Source organism: Helicoverpa armigera, chromosome 1 (assembly GCF_030705265.1).
Source record: "Helicoverpa armigera isolate CAAS_96S chromosome 1, ASM3070526v1, whole genome shotgun sequence".
Taxonomy (NCBI): domain Eukaryota; kingdom Metazoa; phylum Arthropoda; class Insecta; order Lepidoptera; family Noctuidae; genus Helicoverpa; species Helicoverpa armigera.
In genome coordinates, this window is record NC_087120.1 from 8483324 (window position 1) to 8500461 (window position 17138).

General features: G+C 35.2%; 2 protein-coding genes across 3 annotated transcripts in view; both read right to left on the minus strand.

Annotated features, from left to right (window-relative positions):
- Positions 1–631: 631 nt before the first annotated feature.
- On the minus strand, positions 632–13506 carry LOC110378125 (uncharacterized). Of its 2 annotated transcripts, XM_064034641.1 has the most exons (8): positions 12929–13506; positions 10765–11206; positions 9163–9235; positions 8220–8312; positions 7537–7620; positions 3145–3338; positions 2299–2415; positions 632–1968 (listed from the first exon to the last, which is right to left on the minus strand). In XM_064034641.1, exons 3-8 carry the CDS (start codon positions 9209–9211, stop codon positions 1864–1866), a joined length of 642 nt encoding a protein of 213 aa, XP_063890711.1. In that variant the 5' UTR covers positions 9212–9235; positions 10765–11206; positions 12929–13506; the 3' UTR covers positions 632–1863. The 2 variants fall into 2 exon arrangements, with proteins under 2 accessions (XP_063890711.1, XP_063890716.1); XM_064034646.1 differs by lacking the exon at positions 7537–7620 and having other exon boundaries at positions 12929–12945.
- Positions 13507–14636: 1130 nt separating this feature from the next.
- Positions 14637–17138, minus strand: part of LOC126053492 (uncharacterized) — a 31729-nt gene continuing 29227 nt past the window's right edge. Inside the window, exons 5-6 of the mRNA XM_049841073.2 lie at positions 15483–15609; positions 14637–14650 (exon numbers count right to left, since the gene is read on the minus strand). Coding sequence (XP_049697030.2) covers positions 14637–14650; positions 15483–15609 — 141 coding nt within the window. The remainder of the gene's footprint in view (positions 14651–15482; positions 15610–17138) is intronic.

Consider the following 17138-nt stretch of genomic DNA (forward strand, 5'->3'; position numbering starts at 1 on the left):
ATCCTCTTTTTTCTTTTATATTTGATTCCAGGTTTATTGAAATCATTTCTTTTGCCAGTTACCAGTATAGGCTTCACGCTGTGCCACGAATCACGGTCTACATTAAAAGACTCCACGTCAACGATATCGGTAATGCTCTCGCTAGTAGAACTTACGTCGTCGTTCTCAACGTTTACAAATTTAGCGCTGCTGGAACTTCCATTATCCTCAAGGTTTTTATCACCAAAAAAATAAATGTAGTGTCTCTTTGCCGATAGGTATAGGGCTTTTGGTGTCATACGAAATGATAAATTCTTACTTATGTCCTTAAAAACACTGCCCTCACTCGATGGGATTTTTTTCACATCCGTAAATAGGTGTTTGAAGTCCTTAAATGCTGCTTTTTTTACACACTGCCAATAACATTTTGTATTTAAACGTCTGTCTAAAGTAAACAAATATCCTTCGTGTAGCAATAGTCTTTTATTCTTTTTAGATATTAGAAATTGTAAGTGCGCCATCATCACTGACCGCAATTCCCATAACAAGTATTATAAGAACTGGTTATACAGCTAATATTGTATTCCATGTACCCTCTAAGGAAAAATATAGTTGATTAAGAATGATAACACTTATTCGGAATAAAACCATGTTTTGAAATAAAAAAAATATTTTATTACTTGTCAAATATTTTAGAAATTCATTCATTCATTGTAATTAATAAGTTAAAATTCAGGCTTACTTTTTAGGATTCCTCCGCAAATTTCATAATATACATATTTACGATTTTTATTGCTCAAAAATAATCTCGTTGTGCCTGTTAAAACATTTATATAAAATAAATGATTATGATATACGATCATTTCAATAAAATACTGATAATAAAATCATAGGTAAAGGTCAAAAATAAAATATCACATTAGAGACTGCAATCGCAAATAATTTACACAAAACATTGCTAATATGGAATGTCAGGATATGCTTTCCTAATAAAAATGTTTATAATAATACCTACATATAAGTAGCATGTCAATTGTGTGGAATAATGAAGATGTACCTACTTTGCTTCGGCTTGGCGCGTTATTGCTAGCTTTCGCATAATGGCACGATCCCAGATTTTGGTTCCAACGCGTTTTGAGCAGGCCGTAATGAGTACCTACGTGAGATTCACTATTTTATATAAGTGAACGCCCCATGGACCTGCTTACTATTGTCGAACTTCATTCTGAACGCGATAAGGTGTTCGCTAACAAAGTGGAGTAACCTAAACGTAAATCAAAATTGACTTGCTTTTAACTTGAATTGCGTTAGAAGCAAAACCTGAGATCGCATGCTTACATGTCTTCTCCTCAATTCATGCAATTGGTTCTCAAAAGGCACATTAGAAAACGTTTGAAAGCAGTACATCAAATACACCAAAAAAATACATTTTACAATATGTTTAACTTTGTAAACTATCAATGAATCGATCAGTGGAGGCTTTTCATTTGTTTGTTTTTATGCAAGTCAGGGTCATTATTTTTCTTCTCAGACATGCAATTTGTTTCCATTGATCATTGTTGTGACTGCGGTAAGTTTTTCCTCTTCTGTAACGAGGAGCTCCTTCTGTGACTCATGTTGTTGGGGACATATCATAATTGTAATTAGATCTGACTACATTATGTTAATGTAAAATACTCATATTTCAATTCATTTCTATTTAAATAGAACAAGATGAATGTTACTTCCTTAAAAGATTAATTATTATTTAATTTTAAAAGATTCTCATGCTGGATAAAAACCAAAAGGTTATTATCAAAAAATATTTTGTTGGCCCAGCTGCCCATGTCAAATGAAGTCATTTTTTGTATCTGGATAAGGCACAATGTATCTGATAACTTATATTTATGTGCAGTGCGAAGCTCTTTGTTGTCGCCATGCTGAGTGGAATCCTGCAGCGGAGTCTGAATCGGAGTCTCCTTCTTCACTCACACCAATCTGAGCTCGTGGCTGTAAAAGATTAAAAGAATATATGATTATTATTACAGCGGTGGTTCATCGAAATCTTGGTCATACATAAGGGAGATGTTTCAAATCCGGCCCACTATATGTACGGTACCTCGAAAAATTTTGGTGGGCTTTGTACAAATCCTATTCTACATCCCACAGGCATTCCCATGCAAGTCACAGCTCAACGAGGTCTAAAGTATATTTTTTTAATATTTTTTTCTGATAAAGGTACATACGTATCATTAATATGTAAGGTACATTACAAGCCACCTCAGGGCTGCTCTCTGTTATTTAACTGAGCTGAAAATAACTATTACTATTTTAAAATACCTGGTCGGGTGTAGACGGTGTGCTCCGGCTATGCGCTGCTCCGATCCCCCGGCGACCGCTAGCGCCGCGGCGGCGCACTTTGTTACTATTAGGTGGTGGCATCAGTTTGTCGTCTTTCTGTAGAGAATTTTATAACAATATGTTTCAAAATAGCAGTGCACAAAAACAGACAGTGAACTTTTTATATTCGGATTGTCAATGCTGCCCTCTTCTTGAACAAATAAATACAATGAGTGTTAAAATTTCATAAAGAGTTTCATTTACAAGAAGATAGATGAGCCGGTCTGGTACGGTAGGTAGGGAATATCAGACTACCTTCTTAAGAAGACTGGTAGTGTTAAGGTTAACACTTCTCGTCTTCTTAAACTGTTTTTGTCTACGAAAAACTAAATGAAACTGGAGTTTTAAACACCTACCGTCTTACCACAAAAACATTTAAACGTCAGTTTATGCCTTGTCTAAAAAAATGTCAAATTATGACGTTGACATATGGTTCATTTTGCAGCCAAAATTTTATTAGACAAGTGTAAAACAGGGTTTAAAGTTTTTGTAGTAAGGCCCTTACCGTCTTACCACAAAATCTTTCAAACGTCAGTTTAAGCCTTGTCAAAAAAAAAGTCAAATTATGACGTTGACATATGGTTCATTTTGCAGCCACAATTTTTTTAGACAAGTGTAAAACAGGCGTTTAAGTTTTTGTAGTAAGGCCATTATAATTTATTACAATTACAGATTTCTATTTTAAAAGCATGAACGACAAACACTCACTTCTATTCTCTTTCAAATAAAATAATTGAAAACTTACTGCTATTTACGCGAATGTAGGCAAGCGTAGAATAATCTTACCTGTATATTGTCAGCGGAACCCCAACTCTTGAGCTGGTCGCTATCCTCCGACCGCCGTTCCTCACGGTCGCGAGCTGACTTAGGTAAGTATGCCGAAGACCTAGTTGCGCCCACGCCTAGGAAGTTGCTAAACGCTTCCGTTGTTTTCTTCACTCTCACGTTAAGCGAACCAATGCGGAGAAATCCTTCTTTTTCTGCGAATGATGCACTTTAGATTTAAGCAATTACATTACAGATGTACAAATGTTGATAATGAATATAAACTTATTATTAAAATGAACTCTGAAGACTTATAAGATATACAGTTTTTTTTTTATAATATAACTAAAAAGGTAAGTGATCAAACATTTTTAAGTACTATTATTACCGTAAGTGACATTGAAAATATAATAATTATTTACAGAAAAGCTTATTATGTAAGTAATAGATGCGGTTACATTTAAGGTCATGGCACACATGAACGGCAGGGCATGGCGCAGTTCCTACACAGCGATTAACTTACCAGCCCAAATTGGCTTGTCTCAAACATTTTTTTGGCCAAATCTATATAGTTTTTGACGGCGAAATAATTTATATTAATCTTGAACATATTTCTGAGAACCTTGTTAATTTCAAAACACGTTCTCTAAAAGTTTTCTCGATACAACTTCACTTGATTTTTTTTATTGTAAACTTAACTCTTAAAATGATCTTCCAACAAAATTATCTGTATTACTTATAGACGTACATTGATAAAATTTTTAACATTAATAAGCCCATATGTAAATACAGAATTCGCAAAAAAAAATATTTTTGACTTTTCAACTCATTTTAAAGCTATTCATTTATGTACCTACAGTTACAAACGTCGCGTCAACAGGCTTCTCTCTCTCTTTCTCTCTTGTACGTATTTTGTTTTAGATCATCTTAAATCGTGTTATTCATTTTATAATCTAGAGGTATAATATAAAAATGAATCGCAAAATGTGTTGGTAAGCGCATAACTCAACAACGCCTGGACCAATTTGGCTAATTCTTTTTTTGTTGCGTTTGTTATTGTCAGGAGAAGGTTCTCATGAAAAAGAAATAAAGTAGTCAGTTGACGGGAGCGAAGCCGCGGGCAAAAGCTAGTGTCAATATAAAAAGCCTGACAGCGAGTTACTGCTAACTAATAACTTGTGCCCGTGCCGTGCTGTTCATTTGTGCCATTACCTATAAGTGTTGTAGATACAGACATATTCTACATAGTAATGTCTATTTACATTTGTGTTGGTACTGACAGAGTTAATTTACTATGCACAAAGTATTTACCAAATATCTGTGCTTTTTATGTACAGTGGTAATTGTTCTTTATGTACAGTGGTTATTTTATGTGTAGTGGGTATTTTATGTACCTACAGTGATAGTTGTTCTATAAAATATACCACAGTACAAAACAAACACACAATAAATACATTAGTTGTAAAGTTGGCACTTTGGTATGAATTCGACCTTTGAGTCTTAAAAGCAATAAATATTTCATAATTAAGATGAGCTTCAAGTTAAGAATTCTGCTGCTGTTCGATGCGTCCATTTTTACGGAAGATGTCCGTTTATCTAATTATCTAAGATGTCCAATTCCTTTATCGTGTAGCGACGTTCCGATAGGATCTTATTACATGGAAAAGATATCCAAATTCAATTGAACTGCAAAAGTGTACCTAGTAGTAATTCTCTTAAATTCTCGTTCAAGATTTTCTAGTTCTAAGTTTGAAAACCTGATTTATGCAGCATTCGAGAACAAGCTTACTGAGGCTCGTATTTTTACCGCATCATCAACTTTTCCCAACTACATATTATGTTGGGTTCGGTTTCCTTCTTCTCTCATCTACAATTCAGTAACAGTTAATTTGTGTATATTAGTAGGTACCTACTGTTGTTTCTGTATTTTACTGTACTTTTGTCACTATATTTATATTGTTTTGAATATTTAATCCCACTGAAGATGTCTACTTCAACTCAAAGAACTGAACTTAGTACATTGATACGACAACGCGGAAATATTCACTTATAATACCACACGAGCTTCAAAATTATCTGGCATTTCCCTCAAGGTTCCCTGCAAACAAATGAAGGAGTCAAGTTTTTCAGGTTAAAAAATAACGAGCGCGTTTTTTCCTGAAAAACTTGACGACTTTATTTGTTTGCAGGGAACCTTGAGGGAAATGCCAGATAATTTTGAAGCTCGTGTGGTATTCGGGGGATTATTTTTCCGTCCCAAATGTCGGCCACAACCTGTCAGTTTGACGTAGCAACGACCAGAGAAAATATTCAAAAAAAATTATCAGTATAATACCATGTAGGTTGTACCACGTGACGTCGAATGGTGCAATTCTATTGGTCGATATTTGGGTCGGAAAAATAATCATTAAAATTTGTCCTACACACAAAAGTATGAAAAGTTTGAACAAATTACTATTAGATCAACAGAACTAGAAACACAATCAATAAGAGTAATTCATTGTAGGCAAAAGATAATATAGAAATGTGTAATCCTGTTAGTATCAAAGCACAATTACATTGAAAAAGTAGTCAGAATTATACCTAGGACAATCATCACGTACAGAGTAAAATCTTGTCACTAAGAATAACGAAACTAAAACCAACCGAAACGAAACATGTTGAAGATACTGATGTGGACCCTCCACTGCCTGTCGTTCTATCATCAGAATGATTAAGTCGATACCATCACTCTGATGTTAAATACACTATACACGAAAATGAAGTTGCCAGCCGATGCGTTCATACAATTTTAGAGTTGCCCTTGATTTATCAGGGTTTCTTTCATTAAATCCTGATAACGGCACCCACCTGCGAGTAACATAAAGAGAGAAAAGTTTTTCCATATCGTCACAGGCGTCTAAATAATAATATAGCGCCGCGCCCGCTGTGTGCAGAGACCTTTAGAGAAATACAGTTACAAAGACAAAAAAACAGTCGAATTGAGAATCTCCTCTTCTTCTGGAAGTCGCTAAAATTACCTGACACGGCTGCTGTTAATAATAATCTCTGTAAAATTTAATGGCCACTTCCGATGAAAGTTGTCAACAGCTAGTAGAAACAATTTACTATATACTTTTTAAAAGATGCCAGATTGAAAGGTTTGTTCAAATACAGAAGACGATCAGAAGAAGCATTTTTTAAATCTGTACGGAGTACACAGCAGTGTAGAGGACTAAAAAGAATTGTGGTAGCCTTCAAATGTCATTTGTGGAAATTCCATACATTATTATCAAACATATTTTTTTGGTTTATGATTATTTGCAAAAACTATGCGTGTGATGATTTCGTTCTACGAATGCCAGCTGTAAAATGTGTATCGGGCGAGTGTGAATTTCTAGTATTCTGAAGTTAATAAAAGGAAACTGGCCCAATATTGATCTACCTATTCACATTTATACCTACATGATGTAATGGGAATCATTTACCTTTACAATTTTATAATGTCACAAATTATAATGAACACATTCAAAGAAGTTTTTACTACATAGCACGAGTATAACAAGACGATATGTTTACATTTACTAGATACCTGGAAAAAAGCAAATAAACTGTAGCTGACAACAACATTAGGAAGATTAAGGAAGACTTTTAGCTAACGTGAATTAGATGACTGGGGTAGCAGGAATTCTTTTTTTTATATATTTTTTTACACGAGACGTGATCTTATCATTTGTGCAGTATTGTCTTTGTTTTACTCGGAAAATTCTTACAATTTAATCCAATAAACTAGTATTTTTAACATTAAAAAGTTTATCGGGTTACATTTGATTATATTATTATAGCAAATCATAAGATTACACCGCAAATCTACTGTTGACTTAGATAAAACATCAAAAAATATTTTAATCTGAATTTCCCGCTACCAGTCGAAGCATTCAGCTTAAATTGCACTTATTTATATACCTTAAATAGCTAGACACGATAATTATCCAGCAAACTGTTAATAAATTAACGCATCGTATGAAAACAAGCTTGAGTTGGTGGTTTTCATACGAAGCGCTAGTTATTGTAGTTCGTGGTTTTTGACTGACAACATTTATACATAAAAGATAATAAGGTGTAAGTAAAGATAACAATGACCCCCTAACTACAATGCGTAGAACTTTACAAAGACCGCAACCCTGAAATGTGCGAACGTTAGGGTAAATCATAATATCACACAGCTTAGCATACTTATTTCTTTCATCAGCAACTTTTGGGCAATGAAAAATAAACAGAGCATAATAATTTTATACTTTTTTCCTAATGAAAAATGAAATGGAATTGTGCATAATATTTGTAACACTGATATTATGATTTGATTAAGTAGGAAATTGATACACGCAAGTAAGCACTGTGAGGAGGACGCAGACACGGTTTTGTGTATCTTACTTGATTGAGCATTAATCGAGCTCGGAGTGACTCTTAAGACCGGAGGAGAGGTAACAGTCCGTCGTAAATCATATGAGTCTGCTTCTGGAAAATATTTTCTGCTTAGACACCCTCGCTGTGCTACATCCCTATTGATCACCGTATAGCTACGAAAATCAGTACTGAAAACATCTTAATTATTATAAAGAAATACATATTATTGAACCAAAAATCACATCATAACTAGAAATGTAATTAAATATTTCATGACAGCTTTGTGACGCCTGATCACAATTTTATTGTGAGTGTAGTCATGAGACCAAATCTAATTAATGTATTGCACCTATTTGTTAGTTGTGGGAACACCCTAAATTCAGATAATCTTAATTCCCAAGAATTAGACTGCTTAGTTAAATAAGTAACATACAAAATTGGAACTATAATATATCTGAATTTTGAACCGTTCTGAAGTAAGTTAATGAAATTTTTGTGACATCCGGAATAAAGATTTTCGAATTTATGTAGTGCACCCGTTGGTTTTATTTCGATATGCCTTTATGTAGTTACCTACTTGAAGTAGCTTCTATAACCGTTCATATGCGTAAATTAAATAATAATAAAAAAACTTATATGCGAAAGGTTATTAGCGACTGATCCCAATTAATTATAAAGACTTAAGAAATATTTTTTGGTGAGCAGCATACTTCTGTATGATCCTGGTGACAGTGATGTGTCCATGTGGACTAGGTACTGTCTCGGCTTCCTTCCCGACCAATCGCGAACATTCGGGTCAGCATCTGAAATATACGAAAATTAACTTAAAATATAAAATTAAGCTCGCGGCTAAGTCAAAAAGCCACGCGGATCGATCGATCATAAGGTTAAGCAACTCTTGGTGCGATCGTTCCGTGGTTGGGTGAATCGTTTTATGACGAGTTCTTCCGTATTTCGGTAGGCACATCTTTGAAAGCCAGCAAGTTTGACAACCCCTAATTATCTGGCGGCCCGGTTAACTTGGTTGAGGATTTCAGATAAGCAGTTGCTCCATGTAAAACACTAGTATTCCGGACCCCAATATAGACGGGAAAAGGCAAGGCAGATGATACTTATAAAGTAGAACAATCACATACACTTAGTAAAGGCGCATCCACACCATAACATTATGTTGTATTCTGTTGCTTCACAAAAATAGCTGGGATGTGGATGCACCTTGTGCAAGTGCTTCATTGGCGTTAACGCCATCTGTTGAACAACGTTTGACACGGGGAAGCTAAACAACAAGTAGGAATCATACAGTGTAGTGAACATTCATTGAGAACACCAGATGGCGCTGTGACATTCACAAAGAGACTTCCCTAAGGAAATGAAAGCTCGTTTCAAAGTATGCCTTATGTATAAATAAATTGACACCAATGACTGATTAAAGGTGATGGAAAACATCTCGAGGAAACCTGTACTAAGTATAAGTCTGAAATCACTAACCGGCATTGATCAATCGTTCACATTTTATAGGAATGCGCAGTTATGGAGATCCCAGATAGGTCCTGCTATTAGTTTGTTAGAACGTGACTATCCTTCTATTTTGCTGCAGCTTCATTTACATGAATTCATTTACATTGATTGACGAAGTAAGTGATGATGACTTACCATAAACTCCTTCTAATAGTTTGCAAACATTCTCGTGACGAAACTGCATCGCGATATGCAGAGGTGTGTATCCCTGTAAAATAAATATAGATACATTAGGACTTGGCTCACCGCATTGTCTGCGGTTTATAAGCGAGTCTCTGGAACTACAGAATCTTAGAAGTTGTTTCTACTTATCTAGATTAGTTGGTACCTACGTAACATACGTAAGTCCTTGACTTAGTCTTTGGTGAAGATGACTGAATATTAACATTTTATATTTTAATGATATCTGCAGGCTTACGCAGGACTATTTAATCTGTAGGTATCGAAATTCTTAAAAAATATATTATCAAATAAATCAAATGATATCCAAGAACATGCCACATTAAATTAGTCATTAATCAAATACAATAAAAACAATACAAAAAAATTCGTTTAACTCCAAGCAATAAAATAGTGCATCTGTTATGGAATTTCATTGTTCACTATACCTACATTCAGTGAAAACTATGTGATATAAAATTAGGTATGAGAATGAAGATTGTGCAAGGTATTTAAATAAAAACTCCACAAAGGTTGCACCGTGCCATGGTGTGAGATATGAAATATTTGAACAAGAGGGAGGCGCGAGGGCGGATGAGGCGCGCTTACACCAACTTGTAAAGGGTCACATCTGCTCCCGTATTCTCATACATTGCCTCCGTTTGCAAATCCAATACTTATATTTAATATTATACCCGATAGATATTAAACTCAGTTGGATATTACTGAATATATAACAGCGACAGCTGTACAGTAAACTAATCGAAAGTACATTGTTATAAGAAAGTTTTGTTTGTCCTGAACCGTATCATAAATGCGAACATCTTTCGATGTTACTGATCTGCATGCACGCATTGTTAGACCGGTTAATCAATTTAGGAGTTGTAAAACTAGAAGTAGAACTCCTATATCGGGTGTGTCGTTCATAATCACATTAAATTAAATGCGTTAATATACTGGTTAATATATGTCGATTAACACAAAGATAAAAGAAAAATACGTAAAAATAAAAAAAAATGATTTTTTCAAACAAAGTAAATGGAATAAAAATGTGCAAAAATTAGAACACCATATAAAAGTCAGTCATTACAAACAACTGAAATTCTCCCTTGAAAACTGACAGCTGTCAACTGGTCAAAACATACGATACTCCTAACTTTATCTCTGCTTTACACATGATGTTGTAAATTATAAAAACGAAAAATGACTCCTGTGGTTAAACCACTGAATGGATTAGGTTATTTTTTTTACAATTCGCCATAGAATATCATAAAGTATATGCGATATGATTTAATGTGATTGTGAACGACACGCCCGATATATGCTTACACATAAACATAAACAAGGTCGCTCAAAACTCATGAGAACTTAAATAAATATTCACTGAATGAATAGTTATTGGTGCCAAATGAGTACTATTCTTAAGTCATGTAAGTACTAACATAAAGTCGTCATAAAAGACTACCAGCTTTATGAGGAAAAGAGAAACATTAAATCGTGAGTGGTGCACAGATAAATTTACCAGCACTTCCCTTGAATCCACAAGTAGTTCAGCTATAAAATGCTCAGCGGACTTACCCCATTCTACTTCCGTCGCCGATGCCGAACACCACATGAAAAAGATTGTAACGACACTTTAACGATACAGTAAAACAGGCAAAATAACCCGTAGTAAGTAAATTTGATTGGACATAAAAGCTTCTAGGTAACAGTTAAATTAGCAATTACGCTTACTGTGGATGTTAACACATTACTAACTTAAGTCCATTTAAAGTCTAATGCAAATTATAACCTACGATTGTTTCGTGTTAAGTGTAGGTTTTAATGTACTTTTTGGGTTCTTTTCTCACTTATGTTGAGATTAAATACCACCAATTCAGTAACAGTTTGGGATTCACAAGGATTCAGGATTAGTTTAGGATTCACTCACCGATCGTTCATTGACCACTTGCCTAGTGACTCCGCCCAAGAGTTTGACCAAATTTTCATCACCGCGCTTACAAGCCCAATGCATCGCCGTCTGAAATACATTGAGCAGATGAAATCTGTTAGTCTCTCAATATTTTCTAAAGCGTTGTTGTTCAACAAAAATCACCACATTTTGACATTCATACTGAATATTATAAACCTAACGCTAATCTAATTATAGTGGTTTCGAAATCGATACGAAATAATACCTAATAATGAAATTAAATATGCTGATCCGAAAATCTAAACTCGATTCCATCACGAAAAGAGTTTAGTAGGTCGAGGAACAAATTACTTGATTGCGAGTCTTTTATTTTTATATATGTAAAACACTTTGATGGACAATATAATGCCGAAATTATAGCTTTTTATAATCGGAACGCATTAGGATGATTTGCATCCAGATTAAAGATTATATTTTGGTAAAGGTAGGTGTTATTAGCATAGTTATAGGAATTAGGTTGCTATCATCGTTGGTCATTTTAATATTTAAAACGTTATGGTAAGTCGAGCATAATTTAAGAAACCGTATTTTAGATGAAGGTTGCTTTTAACTGCAGGTAAGAGTTAACAATTTAACCTTGTTTGACTGGTTATTTAGTCTACCAAAATCGGGAGTCCGATATTAAGTCACTACCTACTACGCGAACCTATTCATTGGCGAATTTTAATCTAATGCAAAATTGTAAATACAAATAACATGGATTTAATTACCAACAATCTTCTACTGTTTTAGTTATTAAGTGTTCTTTGAATGGAGCCTATCTGGAAAGTGGTGACGGAGACCGACTGAGAAGCATCTCCCGGGACCGTCCATTGTGATACTGCATGGGGGAGCCCTGTAGTAATTACTCTAACTAACTGACACCGGCCATCTAAATCGGTGTACCCGCTAGGCGCATTTTTTTCGATATCACTGTTTTGAATACGATTACTAATTCACGCTCGCACATGGCATTCGCCGCAAAAAAGTCTCTTAGGTATCTGACTAGTACTACTTTCATGGGTATATGGGTACACAAAGGATTGGAAAAAGCGTCGACAAATACAGCTTTTAATATTGATGCGATTGACCCACGCTCTGGCGGAGCCCATAAAATCTCCGTCACCTTGGTGTGCCAAGGTTTTCAGTCAGCAGTTAAGTCTTGCGAATATATATTACTTTATCCGAGCCGAGGGTACGAGTTACGTACCAATCGGCGTATGTACAAGATGTAGGCGTGATCGTCGCTGATTCAGTGGGGTAGTTAGTGGCGGGCGGTCCTAGGTTCGACGTCGCCCGGAGAAATATTGGCCCCAGGGGAAGCGCTGTTAATTTGCAGCGCACATTGGGCACAGGCACGATTTTCCACGTATCTATCTACCTACGCGTTTAGAGTTGACTACGTCAATATCGGTTGAAACAATTTCATTCTATACAGATATTTCCCTTATCCGATGTTAAATTTGGGCTCACTTTGAGACATGATTATTTTAACAGCACATTATAAGATGAAAATATCTTTTGAAAACAGTAATAAAACTTAGCGGTTCTTTTACATCTTCGGTAAATAATCAATTTCATTTTAATAAAATGATGATAAAAAATAAAAAATATATATTTAGTAACATTTCCATAACGCTAAGTTATATGTACCAGCACCTTGTTAATAAGTCGAACATCTATCAGGTCATTAGTGCGCAGTTCTTTGTTATACCAGCCGGAGGGCACACTGCAACTGTATTATGAATGTTTTACTACAGGTGTAATTTACACGTAATTAAATATACTTACATACTGCATGTTGTACGCGTTCACACCATCAGCGGCGGCAGGTACCGGCGAGCGACATGCGGGAACAAAGTCGAAATGTAATTAATCCTACATAATGATACATGAACTTGTATAGCCCGACATAAAAATGTTACCATGGCAGCGTTGTTAAGAACCGGGGTCCTTTGAATATCCTTAAAATAAAAATCTCATTAAAGCGACGTTTCCGGGTCAGCGGACTACAGAATTTACTAATTTATTGTCGGCTAACCTAATAAATTTAAAACAGGATTACGTGGTTCGTGCACAAAGCAAAGCTTTACAATTTGCCCGATATAAATCTCTCGTCTGCGTCAAACGAGTGACTTATCATTTAAAGGGAAACGACTTAAAAAGGCCTAGACACTTTACAGTTCACTGACTGCCTTAAAACATTGTTGTTGGAAGTTACAAAGGAAGCCAAGAGCATCTCTCCTAGTCAGTTTTAAATAATAATGTTTCAATCTTGCTTAGTAAATAATTTTCAGTAAATAATTTCTGGCTGTATTCACGATTACAGCTAATTGATCATAAGTTAACTCGGTTGGTTATCATATTGTACAATTATTTATAAAATCCACAGTTAATATTTACTAGATGATGGTCCCGCGGTTGCTTCGTATCTTCGGAGGCATAGGTGAACTTAATTTTGATCGCATGTGTAACAAAATGTAGATATTAGGTATCTTTAGACAGTACACGTTTCATCTTCTAACAAAAACTTAGAAACAATGGCCTGAGTGCATATACCTATGCTATGTTTTAAGATATACGTGTGATCCAGGTGCTAAATTGACAAAATATTCAAAGACCAGTTTCAACACCTATAAATTTTGTTTGACTTCCGTACATCCAAAAGTGTAAATTGTTATGGGCCATTATTTTAGGTGTTTAAAAAGCTATTTTATGTTTTGTGACCAATGGCAGTAAAAGGTATACAATACGTGTTAACTTGGTTAGTACCTACCTAATAGCGAATTTTATTTGGAAAAAGAAAAGAATAAAGTTATAATATAAATTAAGTAACTGATTTAGGTATGAGGGTCTTAGATGTTATTTATATTTAGAGTAACGTGAATATAAATCTTAAATTAATTTCCGTAGTTAGCGATCCCTAAGTCTTATGTTAACTACCTATTGTGACGGCGACTTTGCCTAAAAGTGAGGAAAAAACATCGGTTACAGAACGATATAGCTAAAAGGCGAGTACGGTGTAATACTGTGACAAGATGTCATGTAGTATTGTTTAGCGCGAGTGACTATTACCAGGAATGGCGAGGACACGGCTTATGTCCCCGTGTGCCGGGCAACATCCGCTAGCACGTCATATTGATTGCGTTTGCATGTACATCAATTAGGATCCGCGGAACGATGCGTCTTCCACGCCACTAATTATCGTCTTGTCACTGTGTAATTATGCATATAGGTTGACAGCGACGTTGATATACGTGTCGAACTCAGTCTTACTATTAATCATTATCTATACACCTATGCCTAGAAAGAGTGACTGGTGAATATTTGGAACAATCTCTAAATTGGGATGCCTTTTAAGTTTTGTCATTACGCGAAACTCATTTGTTGGTCTGCTTCGTCACTGATATGCAACCCTTATGTAAAGCAATGTATCCTCTTATTGATATTTCAGAAATTATAGCTATTTCAGCATCTAGATATCAAGCACCAAAACCGTTCATGCTTTAGTTTCTAGGGATATGAGTTTACGGAAAGTTCTTAAAACTTAAAAAAAACAGCCTCTTCTTAAGGAGTTCTCATTCAGGCGAAGTAGGTACCAGGTTCTACTACTACTAGGCAGATGTTTTTGGGAAGCTATTCTATCCCCGAGTAACATCTTTACTAATATAACAAAGAAGAAACATTTTTTTGTTTGTTTGAGTTATTGCTTACTAGCCGTTTTCCCGCGGTTTCACCCGCGTCCCGTGGGAGCGACTGCCCGCACCGGGATAAAATATAGCCTATGTTACTCGCAGATAATATAGCTTTCTAATGGTGAAAGAATATTTAAAATCGGTCCAGTAGTTTTTGGGTTTATCCATTACAACCAAACAAACAAAGTTTTCCTCTTTATAATATTAGAAAAGCTACGAATTTTTTAAGCAATAAAAAACAACAAAACTTCAAAAATAATAAAAACGAATATTTAAAACCCAAGCTACTCTATCGATACACTTTTAAAATAATCTCCCTTCTGGAATTGAAACGTGAAATTACCTATCTACTGTCATTGAAGTTAAACGATGTAACCCACACTACAGGTAACATTAGTAAGGATTGTACAACTAAGGCGAATAAAAATTAAAGAAGAAATCTAGTAGACATAAGCAAATATTAAAAAATATATACTTACACCCTGTAGACGAACAGCCAAGTTGTATGTACCGAGAAATAAGAACAAAACAAAACATTAAACTTATAATTATTGATATAATTTTTTTTTTATAAAATGGATTTATCGATGGTTATTAATAATGTTGAGAGGCCTTCCTAGTTTTTGCCATTTCTTTTAAGATATACATACCAATGTACTTATTGGAACACCTTACTTCTGTCTTTTGTTGAGTTTTTCCGAAAATTTTACTTTGTTCATGGCACTGAATATGGAAACAAAAATCTTGAAATTGAAGAAAACTTACCGTGAACGGATCCTGAAACCAAAGAAACATCTCGTTAAAAAGCATTCAGGCATATCAAAACTAAATAAGTAATAACTTTATTCTAGAAAATGTAGGGAGATTTGTTGTTCTTGCTCCCTTAATGGGAAAGCATGACCCTGTCACTAAGGCATTGCTGTCTGTCTGTCCGTCCGTCTGTCACCAGACTGTATCTTATGAAGCAACAGAGTGTGTTAACAGATTTTCTCCGTGCAGGTCCTAAAGACTGCACCATGAAAGATCTGTATGCTAACTCTAACAATGCCTGAGCAAAATATTGAGACTTCAAAATTTTTAATTCGGTTGTCATCGACTGGCAAATAAAAAGATGAACCACGATAGCTAGAAAAGTTGATAGTTTGCCGTATTTAAAGAATTCCGAAATCAATCGCGAGCGCATTTTTTTTAGTACGTAGCTACAGCAAAACTCATTAACGCCGAAAGAAATCATAGGTTTACGAACTTTGGCCACCAATGGCTGATAAAAAGGTGAAGGAAAACATCTTGAGGAAACCTGGACTATATAGTCTGAAATCGCCAACCCGTATTGAGCAAGCGTGGTGATTGATGCTCAATCCTTCTCCGTGTGAGAGGAGGCCTGTGCCCAGCAGTGGGACGATAAAAAGGCTGGAACAGAACGAACTTTGGCCAAATTACTGCAATTACGTTCTGGTACGTCTTTTATGGATGAAGATAAAATAAAAGAAGATCGTCTAATCGTTTACGGAGACCCAAAAGAGGTAGAGGAGAGAGGTAAAGAGAATATGCATTTTACTAGCCTTTATTCATCCATGACCATTGATTGTTTCATTTCAAACCTGTTATTCACATACGCGTAGATATGCATAACAGGATACCTTTTTCATAATGTTGTAACCACAAAGCATTTTTGTGGTTAGTTGTTATCAGCAAAATATCGACAGCGTAATTCACATAATGATAGGGAATGCCTCGCGCATCTAACCTTAAGTAAAATTCTATTAAGAAATCAATAATAAATTATTGCTAAGGATGGCGACGAGTTGTCAACAATACGCAACGAAGAGGACTGCATGCTGCTGGCTTAATAGTTCGGAGAACCCAGGGCTGATGGAGCCGAGAATCTGTCGATGGAGACCACAGACCGTCAACCGCAGCCAGTTAATACTCTACTGCAGCATAGTGGACATACGGCACAGGCACCGGCCACTTCGAAATCGATGTATTGGTGTATTGATTACATACTTAAACGTAAGGCGTTAAGTTCGCCATTGTACCAAATGTAAATAAAGTATTAAATAAATTGCATAGATAAAAGTTATGGATGCGTGGCAACTATTTTATAATATTTATATAAATTACAATTAGAAATTAAAAAAGTACGGTAAAATATCGTATCCAAAACTACCCTTTTGTTGGCAAAAACTCTCATAATTTTCAAAAATGTATCTTGCAATAAAATACCATAAATTAATCGCCTATTTCCAGAAATCGATCTACGTGCAGCGTGCCTCGAAAGGTTTTAAATGATTTGGCAAATGTAA